Genomic DNA, 20,201 nt, shown 5'->3' on the forward strand with positions numbered 1-20,201 from the left:
CCTAAAACTCCCGACAGGAACGGTTCTTTTTTTGTTGGTAATTGTTGTTTTCCGGGGTGAAGGGCGGAGGGAAAGATCAAACACTGTCGCATCCAGCAGGAGGGCCGTCTCTTCATGTTGGGCAGCTCGGCAGAGTTTGAGAGTCTGGTCGATCTGGTGAACTATTACGAGAAGCACCCTCTCTACCGCAAGATGAGGCTCCGCTACCCCATCAACGAAGACACTCTGGACCGGATGGGCACCACGGTGAGTCATTTTTAAAGAAAATGTGGGTGTTTAATCATGTTTTCTGTGTAAGAGCACAGCTGCTGCTTCGGGTGTTTCATCCAGCCCGTGGTTTCCATTAATCTTCCTGCAGCATCCGACTCGGGTGTGATTTTACGTTCCTTTGGTCATAACTGAAAACATAGTTATCCCCTTCAGCAAATAGGCATAAATGACTTTATATATCAGCATGAAAGATTATGGAAAGTAGAATTTAAAACCTCTCGTTGGCGTGTAATCTGAATGGGAGCTGTTTTTTTCTTTTAGGTATGGCAAGTTGTGAAATTTTTAGAAGCCTTTTTGTGACTTTTAATACACAAATGAAGCAGCCAGGATTAATAAAATGCTGCTGTTTAAGTAACAAATGTCAGTAATAAACAAAGAAAGAAGGAGACACTGTTTTAACTGGGCAAGTTTATGGTCTGGAAGTTTATATAGCTGACCGAGTTCAGCCCAAAAATATCAGACCACTTTGAAATAATGATAAAATTAGCCAATATGGCTACCAGCGGCACAGTTCTTCTTGAAAAAGGCAAAAATAACTGAATCAAGCTGTTTTGATGTTAGCTTTCACTAAAATGCAACTTTAACAGCTTCTCCATGTTTGGTTCTAACTGAGGACAGAAAGCAAACCTGAACATACCAGAAGATCTGAGAGTGAGGACTCGAGCAGCAGATCAGTTAATCCACTGTTATAGGGATCAAGCCTGCTGGAGTCCTTTAGTCCTTTAAATCTTTTAAATATTCTTCAGGTGATGGTCGGATGATTTCAAACGGCTGTGGAAGTTCGGGTCTGTTTGTGGTTTTTAACATAGCTGAGGTTGAGCTCAGAGTTTTAACCGTTCTTCTTGACTCCAAAAACATTGACTTGTGATTTGTTTTTGTTTAACTGAAGGACATTTTTTTGTTCAGGGCACTTAATGAGTGTGCTAGGTGCTAACTTCCACCCACCAGTGGGCGTTAAAATGAAAAAGTACACCAGAGAGAGCAATGTTTCCATTTACAGTTGCATTAATTGTAATTTAATCATATAAATGATCATGTCTGCATCAGTGTGAAAAGTCAAAAGCAGTTAAATACGAGTCTACATATTATATTATTTACAGTATTTACAGCTTTGATGGTGTGAAATGAAAGAATAAATCTGTGAGAAAATGAGAAAATAATAATGAATGAAAGGAAGAATCTAATTGTATAAAAATGTCCACGTTCATTTCTCTCTATATTTCCACATTTATTATTCTTTTAAGGATGTATTCTCACTCCTATCACCCCACAGTTTGGAGAAGAAACTTGTTTTCTTCTTGTTTTCAGGAGCTTGACTACGGAGCGCTGTATGAAGTTCGCACCCCTCATTTCTACGTGGAGGCCAATAAGATGCCAACAGCACGGGTCAGTGACAGCTCATCGCTGTTTTGGTTTTTATCAGATTCTGTACAGATGAAAGTCCTTAACTCGGTATTACAAGTGCAGATTTTCATTAACCCTAACCCTGAAAGATTTGTTTGCTTCAGAATGTTTAAAAAGCAGAAAAAAGTGTGGAAGTGTTGTGAAGGCTGCTTTGAACAGAGTCAGAGCAACATGCGAGAAGCTGATGTGCCTCGACACTTTGTCTTATTTTCTTCTTCTCTAAGATGTTTGAGTCATGTCAGGTCTGCACACAGTCTATAAGAAGGTATTTTAGGCCTCCACCTCTAAAGTATCTCCATACCTGCATGTTTCAGTGTACGGTCAAAGCTCTGTACGACTACCGAGCTCAGAGAGAAGACGAGCTGTGCTTCCCCAAACAGGCGCTCATCCTCAATGTGGACAAGCAGGAAGGCGGCTGGTGAGTTCCCACTCATGCAGCTTCCTCTGTGTTCTGTACAAAAGCCCTGCGCTGACGCCTGTGTTGCGTTTAGGTGGCGAGGCGACTACGGAGGAAAGAAGCAGCTGTGGTTCCCTGCAAACTACGTGGAGGAGGTGCCCAGCTCTCCCACCAGAGAACTGAATGAAGTGGTGAGCTTGGATTTACAATGTGGCTGTCAAAGGCGCTTCAGGCTTCTTTAATGCAGAGAATGTTAAAAAGTTATTTTTCTTTTTGTGTTGTTTCAGTCAACAGAGAACAGTCCTCTGGGAACTTTCCTCAAAGGCTTCATTGATGTACCCACCTGCCACGTTGGTGAGTAAAACAGACAAGATAACTGGGGAAGAAACCAAAGTTTCTTCAGCTAATCAGATCCAAAAAGTAAAAACTGTCAAAGTTTTAGAATGAATCTTTCTCATGATGCAACAATTTCATTATCTTCAGTCAGATGCTACAGTTTTTCATTTATTTAGGGCTGACTCACAATTTCAGTGTGCTTACATTGCACATCTTGCAAATTTGCTTATTTAATTATTCTCTGTCACAGTTTTTAAATCTATTTCTTCAGAATTAGGGATGCACCAATACAAATTTTTTTAAACCGAGTACAAGTATTTACCTTTTTGTACTTGCCGATACCGATATGAGTACCAATCAAGGCCATTACAGTCCTTTCAATTAAACGTGTTTTGTTTTCTTTCTGCATATTTAACCCAAATACAACTGCACTTTGTGCACCGATACCGATGTCGATATCAGTACCGATATTTGTACTGATGCATCCCTACTCAGAATTGAAATGTGTACAGTATCATCCTCATGTAAAAGCTCAGATTTAACTTGTTTGCTGTTTAAAAAACCACTCTTCTTCATGGATCCCTCCAGTGGTGCATAAAGACGGGAAGAATTCTCGGTCCTTCGTCTTCACGATCCACTCCCAGCACCTCTCCTCTCACCCGGTCCAGACTCTGGACGTGGCAGCCGACAGCGTTGAGGATCTCACGGGCTGGGTCGGCAAGATCAGAGAGGCGGCACAGAGCGCTGATGCACGGGTCAGTACGGGTCAATATGGACAACACACGCTTAAGACTTTTAAAAAGGTCAACTCCGGTTAAAAGAGGGTTTAACTTTATGACTCGCTTGTATTTTCACTTTACCCTAAAACTATGGCAAGTTAGGAGTGCCACAAATAAGAAAATGAATGAGGAAACATAAAGGAATATAGTGTAAATGTGTAAATAATTAATGTAATTTATTTGTTTCATTCATTTCATTTAGCCTTTTCCCTGCTTTGTGTGCTACTCTTTAAAAGTTAAAGTATTGTTAGCATGTCATAGACCTAAAACTGCAACCTCAAGACCACCAGATGGTGACACTCCTTCTATTCCTACCACAAGATCATTTGTACCAGGATGTGCTTTAAAACCTTGTTCATATGAATCTTTTCCAACTCTTGTAAATAATGGGTAGCATGAACAACCGGATGCAAGACAGTCTTATACAGAACATGCATGCAATGAGCGACAGTAGTAGCCGTCCACGAGAACCACAACCAAATGCTACTTCCTCCGTTTATTGACTTTTAATAGTAGGCATAGCCTGCAAGTTAGTTTCACAGACTTGTAATCTTCAGGTTGCACGTTCGAGACCAGATGCTGGCAGCTACATTTAAATTTAGAGTAGAGAACAGAGTGAGGAAAAAGCTCAACAACAAATGCTAAAGTACAGAAAAATAAAAGGATAATATTTTAATCACTCTCACAGATTTATTCTCTGCTGTGGCACATCATTTTATGCCACAACATAACCTGGAATCCACAATGTTTGCTTTTAGATTGAATTCATTTGGCAAATTGGTAAAAAAAAAAAAATTTACTGAGTTACATTACAACAGTTTGAGCCTACAGCCTCAGTTGGATATCAGTCTTTTAACAAATAGATGTTTTAGGGTATATTCCATGAGGATGTTATACAGTGTTCATCCTCACATGTCTTTATATCCACAGCTACTGTAAAGTCATTGAGATGCAACTGAGTCGTGATTGTTTGCAGGATTTTTGACAAATGTAAAAAGAGCTATAGATATTCAGGGTTGGCTGTCAAGATCCTACACATGTGCAGACTGATTTCCACCATGACGAGAAGTAGGACACCAACTACTCTTTTCATAAAGGAGAACACCACAGAGGACGGGGTTTGAAAATTAGTGGATAAATAAATGCAACTTGGGCAGCAGCTGGAAGGACTCAGGCAGAGAAAACGATGATGGAATTGACCAGATTTTTTTAACCTTAAACTTCAAGGGTCTGACTTAGAAAAAGGAGGTTTTTTACTTAAATTCCCTCAATTTTAAGATTCCAAATGTGACAATAAGTCTTTTAAAACTGAACAAGATGATTTGTTAGACCTTAAATTGGGCTAAATTCATTCATAATCTGTCCCTGACTTAACATTTACATAATTTTATAATTTCACTTTTGATGGAACTTTTATCTGATCTCCATGGTAACAGATGCAGGAGGAGAAACAGATGGAGAGGAGGAAGAAGATTGCGGTGGAGTTGTCGGAGCTCGTGGTTTACTGCAGACCTGTCCCCTTCAATGAAGACAGTGAGGCTCAAACTTCTTTGTCCGCCATGAACAGAAAAAAGACTACATCTCACTTCCTGTTTGATTTGCTGTTCGCAGAGATCGGGACGGAGCGAGCGTGTTACCGGGACATGTCCTCCTTCCCGGAGACGAAGGCGGAGAAGTTTGCGACTCGCAGTCGAGGGAAGCGCTTCCTGCAGTACAACCGCCGCCAGCTGTCCAGGGTTTATCCCAGAGGACAGAGACTGGACTCGTCCAACTACGACCCGCTGCCCATGTGGCTCTGCGGCTCCCAGCTGGTTGCACTAAATTTCCAGACTCCAGGTCAGCATCTGAAACATTTATATGGATGAACTACTTTTCACACATGTAGATCGATCCAAATTAAAAAGAAGAAAACAAATACAAATGTCTTCTGTGTGTAGATAAACCCATGCAGCTGAACCAGGCCTTGTTCATGCTCGGAGGCGGCTGTGGCTTCGTTCCTCAGCCTGACATCATGAGGGACGACATCTTCGACCCTTTTGACAAAGACTCGCTGCACGTTGAGCCGATTACTGTCCAGCTGCAGGTCAGATGAACCAACCAGCATCGTCCCAGTAATTTAGGACAAATATAAGGCCCCTGAAAATCTTTAACGATGCCCTTTCTGACTTAACCAGGTGCTGGGAGCTCGACATATGCCCAAAAATGGCCGCAGCATCGTCTGTCCCTTCGTGGAGGTGGAAATCTGTGGAGCTGATTATGACAGCTGCAAGTGCAAGACGGACGTCGTAGGTGAGATGAGACGGCTGCTGCGTGGTGGAGTTTCAGCTGTTTTTGTGAGCTGGCAGCATGTTAAACATCTCCTCTCCACCCTTCAGCTGATAACGGTCTGAATCCCGTGTGGGTGCAGAAGCAGTTTGTGTTTGACATCCACAACCCCACCTTCTCCTTCCTGCGCTTCACCGTCTACGAGGAGGACATGTTCAGTGATCCGAACTTCCTGGCACAGGCGACGTATCCGGTCCGTCTGCTGCGAACAGGTGAGCACACACTTAAAATGCACTCAAACAAAACCTTAAGACAAATATTCAAACTGCTTTTTCTTTTAATCTTCCCATTTTATCCCAATTGTCTATATTCTGTTTCATCATTTAGGCTACAGGAGTGTGCCTCTGAAGAACAGCTACAGTGAGGAGCTGGAGCTGGCTGCACTTCTGGTTCATATAGAGATCGTCAACGCAAAGGTTAATTTTTTTGTTTTCCCTCCTTACTGCCCGTTGTTAGATTAAAAAAAAAAATTATTAATCTACTATCAATTCCTGGTCTTCAGACTTACTTTCCACAAGAAACACTGGCGCTCCTAACTGAAAATTTGAGTCTCGCTTTCTCCTAAACATCCATCTGAACACTCTAATCCAAACTTACCTGTCTGACTGCCGGACTCTTCATCCATAAACTACAGGAGGAAGACGACGAGAACTTGTACACATCCATCCAGCGACTTCGGGATCGAACCAGTGAGCTGTCCACCCAGGTTTCTCTCCTTGAGAGGTCGGGCTCTGCAGACCTGAGCTACCAGCAGAGTTTGGAGGAGCTCAGAGCGGCTCAGGACCAGCTGAGCGAGCTGGTGGAGGCTCGAAACCGCAGGTGACTGAACATGTGACACCTGCTGGAAGAAGGTGTTGTTTTGGTTAGAGCTGAAATCTCTGATGAATGTGCCATAAACAATAATCCATCTGAAAATTCATTAAAAAAAAACGATAATATAGAGGACAAAATAAAAATAATCAAATAAATTCAACCCTCCACATGTCATCCTAAAATGAATCTCCTGTCACTCTTTTCCAGGCTGATGGAGAAGAAGAGGAGGGAGAAGCTGAGGCAGCAGGTGGCAGCAAAGCGTAGCTAATCCTCCCGTCCACCAGAGAGCGCTAACCTGCAACACAAACGGTGCCTGACATGCTGTGCAGTTTTGGCCTCCACAGCAGCGACGTGCAATCTGCAATTTGTAACTGGAAGATTTAAAAAAACAGCAAAACAACACACTTTCTTCTCAGTGAAGAGTGACAAATTCAAACGGAAAGCATCTCGTTGACTAATGGCACTAAATTAAGCTATAAAAACAATCAGGACCGAAGGCTGAGACACAGTAAGAGCAAACTGGAGAGGCTGACACGGTTAAATATACAAATAAAATGGATTATTTTGAAGTTCCAGAATGTTTGAATGACATGAAAATGAATTAAAAACAGACATTTTACACTGTTGTTGGACACATGTGGATCAAACTACTCGTCAGGTCTGTAGGAGATGGGTCCATCATTAGATAAATTGTTAAATTCATTATTTTCAGTACAAAATATGAGTTGTTTTGGTGGAATTTTACAATGTTGTTGCAAATTCAGCCTTAACAAAAACCTCTACAAAACTTAGCTAAAAACTATTTAATAAAGATATCCAGATCAGCAATACTGGGTTCTTCATTAGCCCTCATTGGTGAATTATTATGTAAATCTTTCCACAATTCGACAAGCAGCACCTTTGTGCAGGAATGCAGAGAACAAGCTGTGTTTTATCTCACGTTTCGGTAGAAAATGCCACAAAATGAAAGAGAAAAAGTTTCATTAAAGTTGCTTTTTACTGTGTTTCAGACTTTGGGAATTAAAACAGGATAAAAAGGGAGAAGAAAACTCAGGTTACACAAATGTAAAGGGTGACAAAAATATTGATAACTGGATGGACGGAGGGAGCTGTGGGCACACGTAGCAAAAGGAAAGTATCCTGTCTGTGCCTTTGTTGCGCTTTGTAGAGCTTCGTTACTCTCCAGAAGGTGAAAGAAAACTGGCTGCTTTCTCTAAAACTGGAAAACTGAAGGAGGAATGGCTCACACCACTACTCATGAAGGGGTTTAAGACTGAAATCTGCTCCTCTGAATCATCTTTTTTGGGTGGTCACATGAACTCTGCCCCCAGGTGTCGGGGGCTCCTGACGCTTCACTTCCTGTTCTGCCTGGAAGAGCACAAACTGTCCAACGAATCCTCAGCAAACCACACGAGAAGGTCTTTTAATACTTCTAAGGGCTCTAAATTTATCCTTACTACCTTCAGAGAGGCACGAGAACAGGGGAGGAGACGAGTGCGCCCCCTGGATGTCACCTGCACAGGAGCTTAGGTGTGTTCACCTGCCAGACACACACTTACAAGAAATAAGGGCTATCACAGAGAATAAACGAGCACTCTTTTCTACCCACCGGATCCGATTCCACACCTCACATCTGAACCACGTGACCAGAATCAGTTTCCATCGTCTGTCTCTAATCAACAGGTGTGGCTCAACTGGTCCTGGATCTGCCAAAACCAGGTGCGATTCTGCCCTCTGCATGGCTTCATGTCTAACCCCCCCCACCCTCCTGTAGCTATATCCCCTCTCATGTCTATTTTCTCATCATGTATATAACTTCTTTTATTTATCAGGCAGGTGTAGACCCTGTTTTAGTAGATGAAAGAACATATTACAAGAATGATGACAGTCTCAGACTGAAGATACTGTAACTTTATGTAGGAATTAATATCGTGTACCTTGAGCTCCCTTTAAATGTCCCCATAGACACGAACCTCTCTTTCCCCCTGCAGTACGCCGCACTGTGTAGGGACTTCTATGCAAAGGTCATCTTGGCCTACAGCCATTGTGTATTAGGCGATTTGACTCAAGTTGTGTTTTCTCCCTGTACCTATGCTAACTGTCCAGTATTATTACTCTGCATTACAAACCCTTTGCAAGTTTCCAGTTAATAAAGCTCTTTCATGTACTCCAGAGTGTGCACTTTTCTGTTTAGAAGCCAGTGAAAGATCAGCCTCCTTAAACTTGGTTAAAACTGTACATTTTATGTTAAAATTTGGTTCTACAGGCACATTTTAGATAAATCATTATGTTGTTGAACCAGCTTGTAATATCTCCATGGAGGGGATACTTTCTCATATTCTATATATGAAGCAGTCGAGGAAGGAATTAGGCCTTGAATACAATTTTAAATCCAAATGTACAAAGTTAAGACTTTCCTCACAGTAAAAAATAAAGGATCCATTAATATAAAGTCAACACAAAACACTATTAAGTATCCTCTTACTCAAGACAAAGCTTTTCAAATTAAAACTCACCTTCACTATCAACAATAAAAAATAAAGTCAGAGTTGCTCTGACATTGGTTCTGAATCACTCTGAAGCTCAGACTGCTAGATAGAAGTTTCCAAGCAGAGTTAGGAGCTCTCTGGGAGTATTTTTACAATGCTTATTAAAACAGACCCAGATTTCAGCTTCAGACAGCTTTTAGGGTTAAAAAAACCTTGCCTGATCTGAAGATTGGCTTTATAGCTATAAATAGACATTTTTTACTTAGGGCTAAAAGCAGCAGGTTTGTCGAAGTCAACCGTACCTGAATGCATCATCTGAGACTTTCCATCCTATATGACAGGACAGCTGGACTTACATTCAGTATAACCTGCATGGTTCTCCCTCAGAGCGGAGCACTACAACCAGTTTCATCTTGTAAAACTCAACATAGAGTAACAAAGTTCCCCAAAAAGTTGTGTAATGGTGAAGTTTCACATGTACAAAGTCTGCCTCAGAGATGAGACATTTAGCATAGAGTACAGACAAAATAGAACACAGAGGATTAAACATCAAACCGGGGGTTAGTGGTTGTCAAGTAGTCGCCGCTTTCTCTGCAGTTCATGTGAGAGTTCTGCAGGAACCTCTCCAGAGTCCGTCTGACAAAAATCCTCAAATTAAAAAAGTTTTACTGAAGAGTAAAATCAAACAAAGGGCAATGACTTCCCTGCGAGACGTGAATCCCAGAGTGAGAGCGATCAGAGTCTGCACACAAAGTGCTCTGCTGAGTCTGTCTGAGCACATCACACAGGTAAGTCCAGCACTCGACCTCATCTCACGTTTATACAGCTTCAGTTATATGACAAAAATACAACACCTGCAGGTAACAGACATTAAGGAACCAATGAGCAGCAACAATTTTTGCAGCTTAGCCTGGGAAAGAAGCCTCATTTTACAAGACATTTAAACAATCGACACATTTAATATTCGAGACAGACTAACTTAGAAACAGTTGTTCTTTTGTTGTGACAAGGAACAGAATTTCTTTTACAAATGTCCCAAATCAGCAGTGACACATGCAGGTGAAACTGGTGTAAACCTGATGGCAGCACCTTTTTTCCTGGAAGCAGACCTTTTTCTTGAGGAGAAACAGTTTAAAGAAGAAACATCCTGCTGAGTTACAAAGCCTAAAGTCCCCACCAAAGATGGTTATCACCCAAAGAAGACGCTGCTGATGAGAGTCCTGAAACACCTCTGGATTTCCTTCTGTAACACATCTGCGTAATGCCTCGTTTGTGGTCAGTTTAGCACAACTCAAAGGAAGACTGAACGGCTCCTTCACGCACCACTATCAAGCAGTAGTCATCTTTCGATTAGAAGGTTTCTGGTTCAATCCCCAGTTCATATGTTGAAGTGTAAAATGGGCAGGGTGCTGAGCCCCAACATGTTCCTCACTTGTAAATCACTTTGGATAATGAAAAGAGAGCCTGATACATTTTATCTTCATATTATATTGTGGTTATGTTATGAGGAAGGGCTTAAAGAGATGTTTTCACACCAAACAGTGTACTTTAAACTCAGATTTAAGCACATGTTTGCTGCTTTAAACTGGTGTGAAAACGGTTTCATGGATCTACATTAGGTCCCAGGCTGTATTAACACATATTCTCCTGCAGGGAGCACAACATCCCTTTAAGGAAGTGATTGATGTCAGCTCAGGTGATTCCCACAGAGCAGGAATGAAACCCATCTCATTTGTCAGACAGGTCAGTTATTTGTGCTTTTAAGTTACTTCTGGAATACTTTTCTTTAATTTAGCTGCCTCCATTAATTTATTCACGTAATTTCTGTAGGCAGTGTCATGGTCTCCCGATTGCAATCTTTTGACCCTTAAAATATTTAATGTTATCAGAAATCTGTGGGGTTTTTTACACATGTCATCTAGTTAAATTATTATTATGTCTATTATGATTATTGTGTCGAAAGAAACATGCATCGCATATATTCAGAGCTTCTTGCTGACCCGTCTCCTCTGAACCCGGCCCGTTTTCTCAGGTTCTGGCGGTGTGTTTGCACCCTCAGCTGCTGAAAGACGACAGTCTTCCTCTGGATGTCAGGCGAAGAGCTCAGAGTTTCCTTCAGGCCTGTGATGGCGAAAGTGTGGGTGAGGATTTGGAGAAAAATGCTTTTTTTCCTGAACAACGTGCATGACTGTTTCTCCAGACATGGAGAGAAATGATGATGCTTCATAAACTGATCTGCAGGCTCCTACTCTGCCTCCTCTGGGCTGCTTCATGTCAGACAAAACATCGCAGAGTTCATCATGAAACGAGACGCTGGAGTTCCTGCATACAGCAAGAACGTCTTTATCTCAGCAGGTGCTCAAAGAGCTCTGATGGTACTGATATAAACACACAATCAATATTACCATTAGTTCATCCTATTTACAATATCAATAATTATTAGGCCTTCATCTGGGTATTTTACATTTATAAGAATATTTGGAGGTAAAAGCTTGAGTAGACTTAAGGATTTTTTCCATCTAATCATTTCATTATCATCATCAAAATCTGAAAATAGGGTTGGAATAAATCAAAATGATTCTTTCAGTACAAATGAGAGACTGCAGTTTGGATTCTTGTGCTCAGGTGATTGTGAAGCTGTTGTCCAGTGGGGAGGGGCAGGGTCAGAGTCAGACAGGTGTGTTGACCCCCCTGCCCTGCCCACACACGCTGCCAATGCTGCTGGATGAGGCCGGGGTGAAGGCGGTGCCGTACCGGTTGATGGAGGAGCGAGGGTGGGCCGTAGACCTGAACGAGCTGCACCGAGCTATTCTGTCCTCTAGAGGGCGCTGTGAGCCCAGAGCCATTTATATCAGCAACCCAGGAAACCCAACAGGTACACAAACACAGCAGCCAAAATAAAGACACCTTGTTGCCGTCACTAACGCTGCTGATTGTGACTTTAGGGCATGTGCAGGACAGGAAGTCCATCCAGGATGTGATTAAGTTCGCAGCAGCTGAGAGGCTCTTACTGTTGGTCGATGAGGTGATCACAAACCATCTCCTTAGACTGGCCTTTGATTCAGAATCTGCATCCACGACTTCTTCCCTGCTCTCCAGGTGTATCAGGACAGTGTGTACGGACAGAACCGAGAGTTCATTTCCTATAAGAAGGTTCTGTTTGAGATGGACGAAGAGTTCAGAGAGACTGTGGAGCTGGTCTCCTTCCACTCTTTATCCTGCGCCACAGCGGCCGAGTGAGTTCTGTCTCTTTTACTCAACAGCTTCAGTGTATTTTCATCTATTCAATCCAACAATAATCCCACTGACACACAGGTTAAAATGTTTTTAATAATGCGAACACATCCCTCTCTTTCCTGCATCTGATGTGACAGGAAGGGACAAGGCAATAATTTACCATAAAAGCTTCAAACGTCAAACTTCTCTCTAGTTTCTTTGACTACTACAGCCAGGCACCAGGAGGTCATCCAAATGTTTTGAATTTACATCTTATAATCAGTCTTTGTAATAATAATGTTAATTGTGTTACACAATAAGGTGTTTGGATGTGTAAAGTTTCAATAAAACATTTCCGATGTATAAAATATCTAAAACCTTTATCCTTAGCAACCAGTAATAGCTGATAATCCTGCACCAATCCACCATTTTCCCTGTAGCAGCTTTACTTTTTTATTGCTGATGACAGTGACAGATACTTTAAACTTCTCCATTTCGGTCTCATTCCACCTCCACAACATCTCTTTTTCAGCCAGTCTGGTTGTGGAGTCTTATTCCAGTTCAATCAACTGCTCCAGCATGTAAAAAGCTTTCCCGTTGCTGCGGTTCTGTCTCATAACAGATGTAAAACATTGCCAGTTCGCAGCAGAACTTATTCCAGCAGCACAGCATCCAAACCAGAATAGAAAAATGTTTATAAAAGTCAGTGTTTTCCCAGAAAAAAGAAAATCTTGAGAAGATGCAAAGAAAGACACAGTGTGTTTCGACTGTGGTCCCGCTGTAGAACATAGATGCAGCTCAAGTTTTGTTCTTACGCGACGTCCATTTTCAAGTCTGAGACATCACTGGTTCAAGACTTTGACATTTTACGTAGTTAAAGCTACATGTTTAGGTTTAGATAGTTAAACGGTTACGGCTCATCTCTTAGTACACACATGGATTACGATTCCCTCAACCTGTTGTGATTGTGAAACTTTAGATAAGTGGACAAACTTACTTCTTACATATTTTCTGGTGGGACATGGCTGTTTCTTTCTCTTAACAGATGTTAAGTGTAAGGTTTGGGTTTTCCTGACTCACTGTGAAGTCCCTTCCACCTCGACTGCTTGTTTGTGGCCTGACCTGCCAGTCACCAATCATAGCAGCCTGAGCTGAAAATTGGCCGACTCTGTTCACCATTCAACTGATCTGTGCATCTTTGAATTTCCTAAAATGATGACAGCAATGAAGAAAATGTCCAAAACTTAAGTTTTGATTTATTATAAGCTTAAGATGATAAACAACAGCACCACTTGTAGCCTTGAAAACTAATCTCTGCAGCTCTGATATCTGTGTCCAGGTGTGGTCTGAGAGCAGGGTACATGGAAACTGTCAACATGGACCCAGAGGTAATGCACTTTGTTGATACCATGCTGTGCACTGATATCAGTACTCCAGTCACAGGACAGCTCGCTCTGGATCTCATGCTCAACCCACCCAAACCTGGAGACCCCTCATATGACACACACACTCAGGTGAGAACACAACAAAACCCTTCAAGAGCAGCTGACGAAGTTTCACTTCTAACAGTCGACTGTCTGTTGTGGTGCTCATTGAAGGAGATGCTCCTCACCCGGACCACTCTGTTCCACAATGCTCAGCGGGCCCTGGAGCTCCTGAACAATCTACCAGGGATGAGCTGTCAGCCGGCAATGGGGGGAATCTACCTTTATCCCCGTCTGGATCTAACAGCTGAGATCAGGGAGCAGGCCGAGGTTGGGAATGTTAGAGTACACAGACCTGTACAACAGCTATGCAAAAGCCGAACTGTCAGGTGGCTAAAAGAGCCACTTAAAAAGGACCAGACCAAAGTGTTTGCATGCTTTGGCTCTTACACCAAAACCTAACAACCATGTTCAAATATTCTGCATGCAGTGGATTTGATCTTCTATCATTTTCTTTGCTCTTTATGGCATCAAAGTAATAACTTTTGGTTAAATTAAATCGTCAGGTCGCAGTCATATGAGCTAAGCTGAAAGCAAACTACAGAAATAAGTAGCTTGTATCTGTAGAGGCTTTTTCTGCCTGATTTAGCACATTTCTGTTTGATAAGATTCCTCTTAGATTTCACAGAGCCGTGGCCAAAACTAAAGAACTAGCATTTAACATTAGCAGGACCATTGTTGTAATAAAATTCAAGGGGTTTTGGTTCATATTTTCACTAAATACAGCAGAGTCTGTATTTTTGGGTTAATGAACAAGTAGTTTTACGAGTAAAGAATGTGCAGACGCCTGCTTCCCTAAACCTGGAGGCTATATAGGAGAGGAATTGAGTGTAAAGTCTTTAAGTTATTTTGTTTATGAGTTACATTTCTGTTTTAGATTCTCGGGGTGGAAGCAGATGTTTTGTACTGTCAGAAGTTACTGGAAGAGGAGGGTCTGTTAGTAGGTGCAGGTCAGCAGGGTGGGCCAACTGGCAGCCATCATCTCAGGTGAAAGACAAGAAGTCACCTTAGTCTGACATCATGTTGTCTTTCGTCATGATGCCACTCTTTATTTGTTTCTCTACTTAAGGTTAAGGATTCTTGTTCCTCCGGACACGCTGGAGATGGTCCTGTCTCGCCTCTGTTCCTTCCACATTCGCCTCATGAACACCGACGTTGGCAGAAGTTTGACGGACAAAGACAAGAAGGAAAATCTCCACCAACTCAAGAGTTGATCAGATAGTCGACAAAGCTAGCTCCATTTCATGTTGGCTTTTCTCATTTCAAATGAATGTGAAATAAGATTTGTTGTGGCAGCTTTTACTGGAGGAGAAATGTAAAGTTTGATCAAAGAAGTCATCCTTTGAACCTCCACAGTTAGATTCTTCTCATCCACAGTCATTAGGGCTGCAACGATTCGTCGACGTTGTCGACAAAAATCGATCATAGAAATAGTCGATAATGAGTTCCATTGTCGACTATTGTCACCAGACGTGTATTTCCAGAATGAGGCATCGCATTGAATTACAATCTCTGCCGAGAGTCGCACAAGCACAATAGCGTCTCGTAGTAACGTTCACAGAAATGGCGGCGTCCAACACATTAGCTACTTGTACCAAAACCTATAAAGTTTGGGAGCATTTTAGCCTGGATACGGCGCGAATAAAAAGATTATTTGTAAGGTTTGTAAAGCAGAGTATGACGGCAGCACCTCTGTGATGCACGAACATTTAAAGAGAAAGCACAGTTGGGTCGGGGAGTTGAACGAAACGGAGCCTGACTCCTCGGTAAGATTCAAGCAACATTCAAGCCAATACGTTTTGGTTTTGATGTACATTTTATAAGCGTTTTTTCGCTTTAAAAGAGAGCTTTAACGTTAAGCCTGACAAATATTTTTTTTAATTAAATGCATGCAGTCCGAAGAAGAGAGCCACCATGAACTCTTTCTTGTATTTATTATCATTTGCCACATAATTAAAGCAACTTCATGCTAAATTTAAGAAAAAATGAATAATTATCCGATTAGTCGACGAATCGTTTCAATAGTCGGTGACGAGTCGACTATTAGTTGCAGCCCAAACAGTCATAAAGATGCATTACAGTTCAGATATGAGCAGATCGAACTCTTTGAGGTATTCCATCTTTCAGGAGGTCCTGATGTCTTTCTGCCTCCCCCCCTTCATTCAGTTCAGCTCATCTGTGGATTCACACAGAAATCTAATTTGATTTGTTCCAGGCAGCTTGTTTCTTTGTCTTTCAGTCACACAGAAATTTTGCCTTGATACATGTTGTATGTCTATTCTGTGCAGCTCCTCGGTTTCACGAACCCCTCCAACAAAGTTAGAATCTCTCAGACAGACACTAAAGAATAATTCTTTAACTCTGTAGAATTTTCCCCTTTTCGAGTAATGTGCAAAAGAAAGATCTCCCTCTTAAAATAAGGTAAATACAACCTAAAATGAACAACAACACATGACATGTTAAACTATCATCATTATTTCACAAAAACTAACGTCCCAGCAAGTTCAGCCCAAGGTCAGACCGAGCAATGCTCAGAGAAACTGAGATACAAACCCAAGAGATACATCTCAGACTCTACAGGCCTCAGTTAGCATGTTAAAGGTTAAAGGTCATGGCAGCACAATTAGAAAAAGTTTGAAAGGATTGCAGGAGAAAGCCTCTTCTCTCTAAAAAGATCTAGATTCAGAAGGGCATCATTCCTCTCCACAGTTGCCTCGTGCTCAGGATGGGGGACTGGACCGAATAGAAGTTTCGGTGCAACCTGTTGGTTTCCTTAGCCAGGAAATTGTTTTTTGAATTGGCTCTGTATGTAAAGATGTGGGGAAATGGTATGCTCTGGTGTACAACCACACAATTTATCCAGGCATCGTCCAGGAGGTGAATGAGATGTACTCCCAGGTGAAATGAATGCACAGAATGGGGAAAATCATCTTTTTCTGGCCTTCGAGGGCCATTCAAAGATGTGCTGACCCTCATTCCTCCAGCAGAGAATGTTACCTCACGCTACATGGCTATTGCAAGAGAGGCGTGGGTTACATGGCAGTAGCCTCACATAATCATTCTCTATAATGACTTTGCTCTAATTTAGCATTTCAATTTTAACTCGTGTTTTATTTTAGTTGTTTGTTAATACTGCAAAAAAACAGTTACCTTCTTAGATTCTTAAATTGTAATTTTGTTCGATTCTGTTTCAATACAATTCAGTAAAATTCTATGACATTCTTTTCTTTCTATTCTATTGGAGAATGCTGTTTTTGCATGCATGCATGCACATGATTTGCAGCTGTAATCGGATCCAACAGAAAATGTCACTGAACTAGTTTTCGTCTAGTTCGTCTCAAAGGAATTTTTCCCTCATCACACACCGTGTGTGTTGTACTGCATCACTGAGTTCACGGACTGTCCAGTTCTGATAAGGAATGGTCTCACATTGGGGGTCCTCTCCTGTTCTGTGGGTGTGGCTGAGGGCGGAACCTGTCACCTCTGTTGCTGTGCAACATCTGAGAATATAGGTGGGTGATGTCACAGTGTCTGTGATGTCACCCATCACTTCAACTGATTTTGTATCCCTCCAGAATTCAGTCTTGCAGCTTACCAGGAATTTGGCATTTAGATCTAATTTGATATCTTTATTACTCTGAATTGGAAATTGAACATGGAAAAATCGTCAAAATTCCCAAAGCCCAATTTCACAAAATGGTTGAAAGCGGAACATAAAATAGATTTAGATCAAGAAAGAAAGATTTATGATGAAAGACTCCTTGCTCTGATGGTGGAAAATACTACCCTGAAAGAGCAAAATGGCAGTCTTAAAGAAAAGCTGAAAACTGCCAATAAGAAGGCAGAAGATCTGCTTGTCACTTACAAACAGGACACTGAAAAGAAGGATAAAGCACTGGTGGATCTTGAGAAAAGAATCGAAAGGCTGATACCATTTGAAAAGGAGGCCACCGAATCCAGGTCTACAATAACCCGACTTGAACAAGAATTACGTGAGTCTTTGTCAAGTTTCACAGTGACTGTAGAGGAAATGAAACAGAGCAATAAAGACACTGCGTTAAGTTTCAAAGATGTGAAAGTGGAAAAAGAAAATTACAAACAAGCGGAGAAAGTCTCTGAAATGACCATAAAATCCCTGAAAGAGAAGGTAGACAAATACATAGAGATGAAACAGAACTATGAAAAAGAAATAAAAAGACTGGAATCGAATGTGACTGAAAACAACTTGAAGGCCATAAATGTAGAGAAACTGATGGCAGCGCAAAAAGAAGTCAGCGAAAAAGAACGGGTTGAAAGCAATAATGCCAGAGGGAAGAGCCAAGAAATAATCAATGAATTGGAACAAAAAATACAAAACATGAAAATAGAAATGGATGATATGAGATCTAAGGATCTCTCTCCGGCAGTGGTCAAGTTAAAATCCAGAAACTTAGATTTGATCAGTGGAATCAAAAACAAAAACAGGGAAATTAATGCTCAAAACAAAAATATCAATAACCTGTTACAAGACACAAATAAACTCCAATCCAAAACTGGCTTCCTCGAGATGACATTAAGTATGGCGCAGGAGCAAATTAAAGAAAAGGAAGAGGAAGAACAAATATATGAGGAGAAACAAGAAGCCCTGGAACAAAAATTGACTGAATTACAATCTAAATACATCAAATTAAATGAAAAGCATAACTTTGAAACAGCCCGTTTCCAGGCCAAAAATACAGAGGTTCGAAGGCTGCAGGAAAGTCTTGGACTCCACACTCACAGGTACCTGCTTCTGCAGCAAGATCTGCAGGACTGCGCCAATGTTTTCAGTCATCCAAAGCCATTTGGAGTCCGATTTAAAAAACTGGCAGAAAAATACATAAACAACAAGAAACTGTCTGAATTCATTTCCATTGAAAAGCAGTATGAACACAAGTTAAAAACTGTAAGAGACATGTTTGACAAGACCTTGCAGCATCACAACTGTGAGAGGAAGCAAATGAAGAGGGCCAAAGAATATGTTTCCCACGAATATTATACTGATGCTCAGCTGGTTGCACTGAATGAAACAATTCAAGAAAACGTGAGTTTGGTGCAGGAAAATGAAAACTTAAAAAAGGAGCTAGAAGAAAAAGACAAGCAGCTTCAGAAAGCAATGAAGCCGGAGCATCTGAAGCTTATGTCCTGGTGGCAAGAAAAAGCTACAAAGTCACTCCAAAAAGCCCCGGCATGGCCAAAGGTTCCACAGGACAGTCCAGTTCAGGGCGTAAACCCCTTCCAGCTTTCTGCCAAACATGGATCACTTCCATCAACCAGCCAGCATGAAGATGTCCCTGATGCTAATCGACGCCACGATGAAGATTTTAAACCGAAACACCATATATCGGCTCCCCCTCCCTCCGTTGCAAGTGACATTTTATCAACCAGTCAGTCACAGGATTTCAGTGACGCTGAGTTTCAGGAGGATGAAGATTCAGTAGTGGAATACAATACGAGGCGGTGCCCGCCCTCCCCTGAGAGTGACATTCCATTACCCAGGGAGGATCTCTCTCAGAAAAAGGCTGACGCTGACTGTGGTTTACCCAGTGATGACATTTAAATATCCCCAACGCTCCTGGTCAGCATTTCAAAGTTGTAAAAAATTCAATAAACAAATTGAAATTCAATTCTCAGAATTGCTTTTTTCTTCGTGTAAAAACAGACCTCTCAGAGTTGAACGTAACGAGGTACTTCGACTCATGTACTGCACTCAGATTTGTACCTTTGTGTTTTACTTTGACTATTCTTTAACATTTATCTATTAACATTATCAACGGTTACTGTACTATTTGAATTATGAAAATAAAGGATGAGCAAATGTGTCTTGAAAGTTGCATGAATCTGTTGCCACTTAGAAACATAAACACCAATAACTTCTGGTTACATATGAACTGACTGCCAGACCACAGCACGTCAGGATGGGGAGATGTGTTTCTGGAACACAGGAATGCAGGACTGGGGCTCCGCAGGGTACCGTTTTGGCTCCTTTTCTTTCCATCCTGTACACATCGGACTTCAGGTACAACTCGGAGTCCTGCCACATACAGAAGTATTCTGATGACACGGCTGTTGTGGCATGTGTGCAGGATGGACAGGAGAAGAAGAACAGGGACCTTGTGGAGTCCTTCAATGGCTGGACCAAAAAGAACTGAACAGTACCAAGACCAAAGAGCTGGTGGTGGACTTCAGGAGATCTAAAACTCCATGCCAGTCAGTCTGCATTGATGGAGGGGAGATAGAGACTGTTCAGACCTGCAAATACCTGGGGGTGGTGCTGGATAATAAACTGGAGTGGTCTGCCAACATAGAAGCAGTGTACAGGAGATGTTTTATCACGCTATCATTTAGAGTGCACTGTTCTACGCTGTTGTCTGCTGGGGGAGTTGCACTACAGACAAAAACTGTAGGAGCCTGGACAAACTGGTGAAAAAGGCCGGTTCTGTAATAGGCAGAAGGCTCTCAGTGCTGTGGTGGAGCAACAAATGAGGAGGAAATTATGTTCTGTTATGGAGAGCAATAAACATCCTCTCCACAGCATCCTGGCAGGACTGAGAGGTTCAGGAGGTCCTTTGTCCCCCCACTGGGGGGTGAATAAAGTATTTTTATATTCTATGAAAACAAGTCACACATTTCTAATTTGGTACCTTTTTCACTGATGCTTTGTTGTGTG

General features: G+C 41.7%; 2 protein-coding genes across 2 annotated transcripts in view; both read left to right on the forward strand.

The window, feature by feature from the left end:
- LOC140311549 (1-phosphatidylinositol 4,5-bisphosphate phosphodiesterase gamma-1-like) overlaps positions 1 to 8,491 on the forward strand; it is a 34,489-nt gene extending 25,998 nt beyond the window's left edge. The window contains exons 19-32 of the mRNA XM_072388942.1: positions 63 to 246; positions 1,579 to 1,656; positions 1,989 to 2,092; positions 2,166 to 2,262; positions 2,359 to 2,425; positions 2,996 to 3,162; positions 4,623 to 4,719; positions 4,798 to 5,022; positions 5,124 to 5,269; positions 5,361 to 5,475; positions 5,562 to 5,723; positions 5,839 to 5,927; positions 6,146 to 6,330; positions 6,532 to 8,491. Of these exons, the coding sequence (XP_072245043.1) occupies positions 63 to 246; positions 1,579 to 1,656; positions 1,989 to 2,092; positions 2,166 to 2,262; positions 2,359 to 2,425; positions 2,996 to 3,162; positions 4,623 to 4,719; positions 4,798 to 5,022; positions 5,124 to 5,269; positions 5,361 to 5,475; positions 5,562 to 5,723; positions 5,839 to 5,927; positions 6,146 to 6,330; positions 6,532 to 6,592 (1,777 nt within the window). The 3' untranslated portion in view covers positions 6,593 to 8,491. The remainder of the gene's footprint in view (positions 1 to 62; positions 247 to 1,578; positions 1,657 to 1,988; positions 2,093 to 2,165; positions 2,263 to 2,358; positions 2,426 to 2,995; positions 3,163 to 4,622; positions 4,720 to 4,797; positions 5,023 to 5,123; positions 5,270 to 5,360; positions 5,476 to 5,561; positions 5,724 to 5,838; positions 5,928 to 6,145; positions 6,331 to 6,531) is intronic.
- A 1,017-nt stretch (positions 8,492 to 9,508) lies between these two features.
- On the forward strand, positions 9,509 to 14,735 carry LOC140311399 (alanine aminotransferase 2-like). The gene is made up of 11 exons (XM_072388774.1): positions 9,509 to 9,601; positions 10,467 to 10,556; positions 10,846 to 10,954; positions 11,055 to 11,188; positions 11,439 to 11,688; positions 11,759 to 11,838; positions 11,913 to 12,049; positions 13,369 to 13,543; positions 13,628 to 13,783; positions 14,391 to 14,500; positions 14,583 to 14,735. Exons 1-11 carry the CDS (start codon positions 9,509 to 9,511, stop codon positions 14,725 to 14,727), a joined length of 1,479 nt encoding a protein of 492 aa, XP_072244875.1. The 3' UTR covers positions 14,728 to 14,735.
- Positions 14,736 to 20,201: the final 5,466 nt, after the last annotated feature.

The sequence above is a fragment of the Leuresthes tenuis genome, unplaced genomic scaffold (assembly GCF_036924035.1).
Source record: "Leuresthes tenuis unplaced genomic scaffold, fLeuTen1.0.hap1 SCAF_7, whole genome shotgun sequence".
Classification (NCBI taxonomy): Eukaryota; Metazoa; Chordata; class Actinopteri; order Atheriniformes; family Atherinopsidae; genus Leuresthes; species Leuresthes tenuis.

What these genes read in the sequence shown, in the direction of transcription:
- LOC140311399 (XM_072388774.1), top strand. Translation starts at nt 9,509, where the DNA reads ATGACTTCCCTGCGAGACGTGAATCCCAGAGTGAGAGCGATCAGAGTC. An exon ending in TCTTACTGTTGGTCGATGAG is followed by an intron (nt 11,839 to 11,912) that starts GTGATCACAAAC and finishes CCTGCTCTCCAG; the next exon opens with GTGTATCAGGACAGTGTGTA. An exon ending in TCCTGCGCCACAGCGGCCGA is followed by an intron (nt 12,050 to 13,368) that starts GTGAGTTCTGTC and finishes ATCTGTGTCCAG; the next exon opens with GTGTGGTCTGAGAGCAGGGT.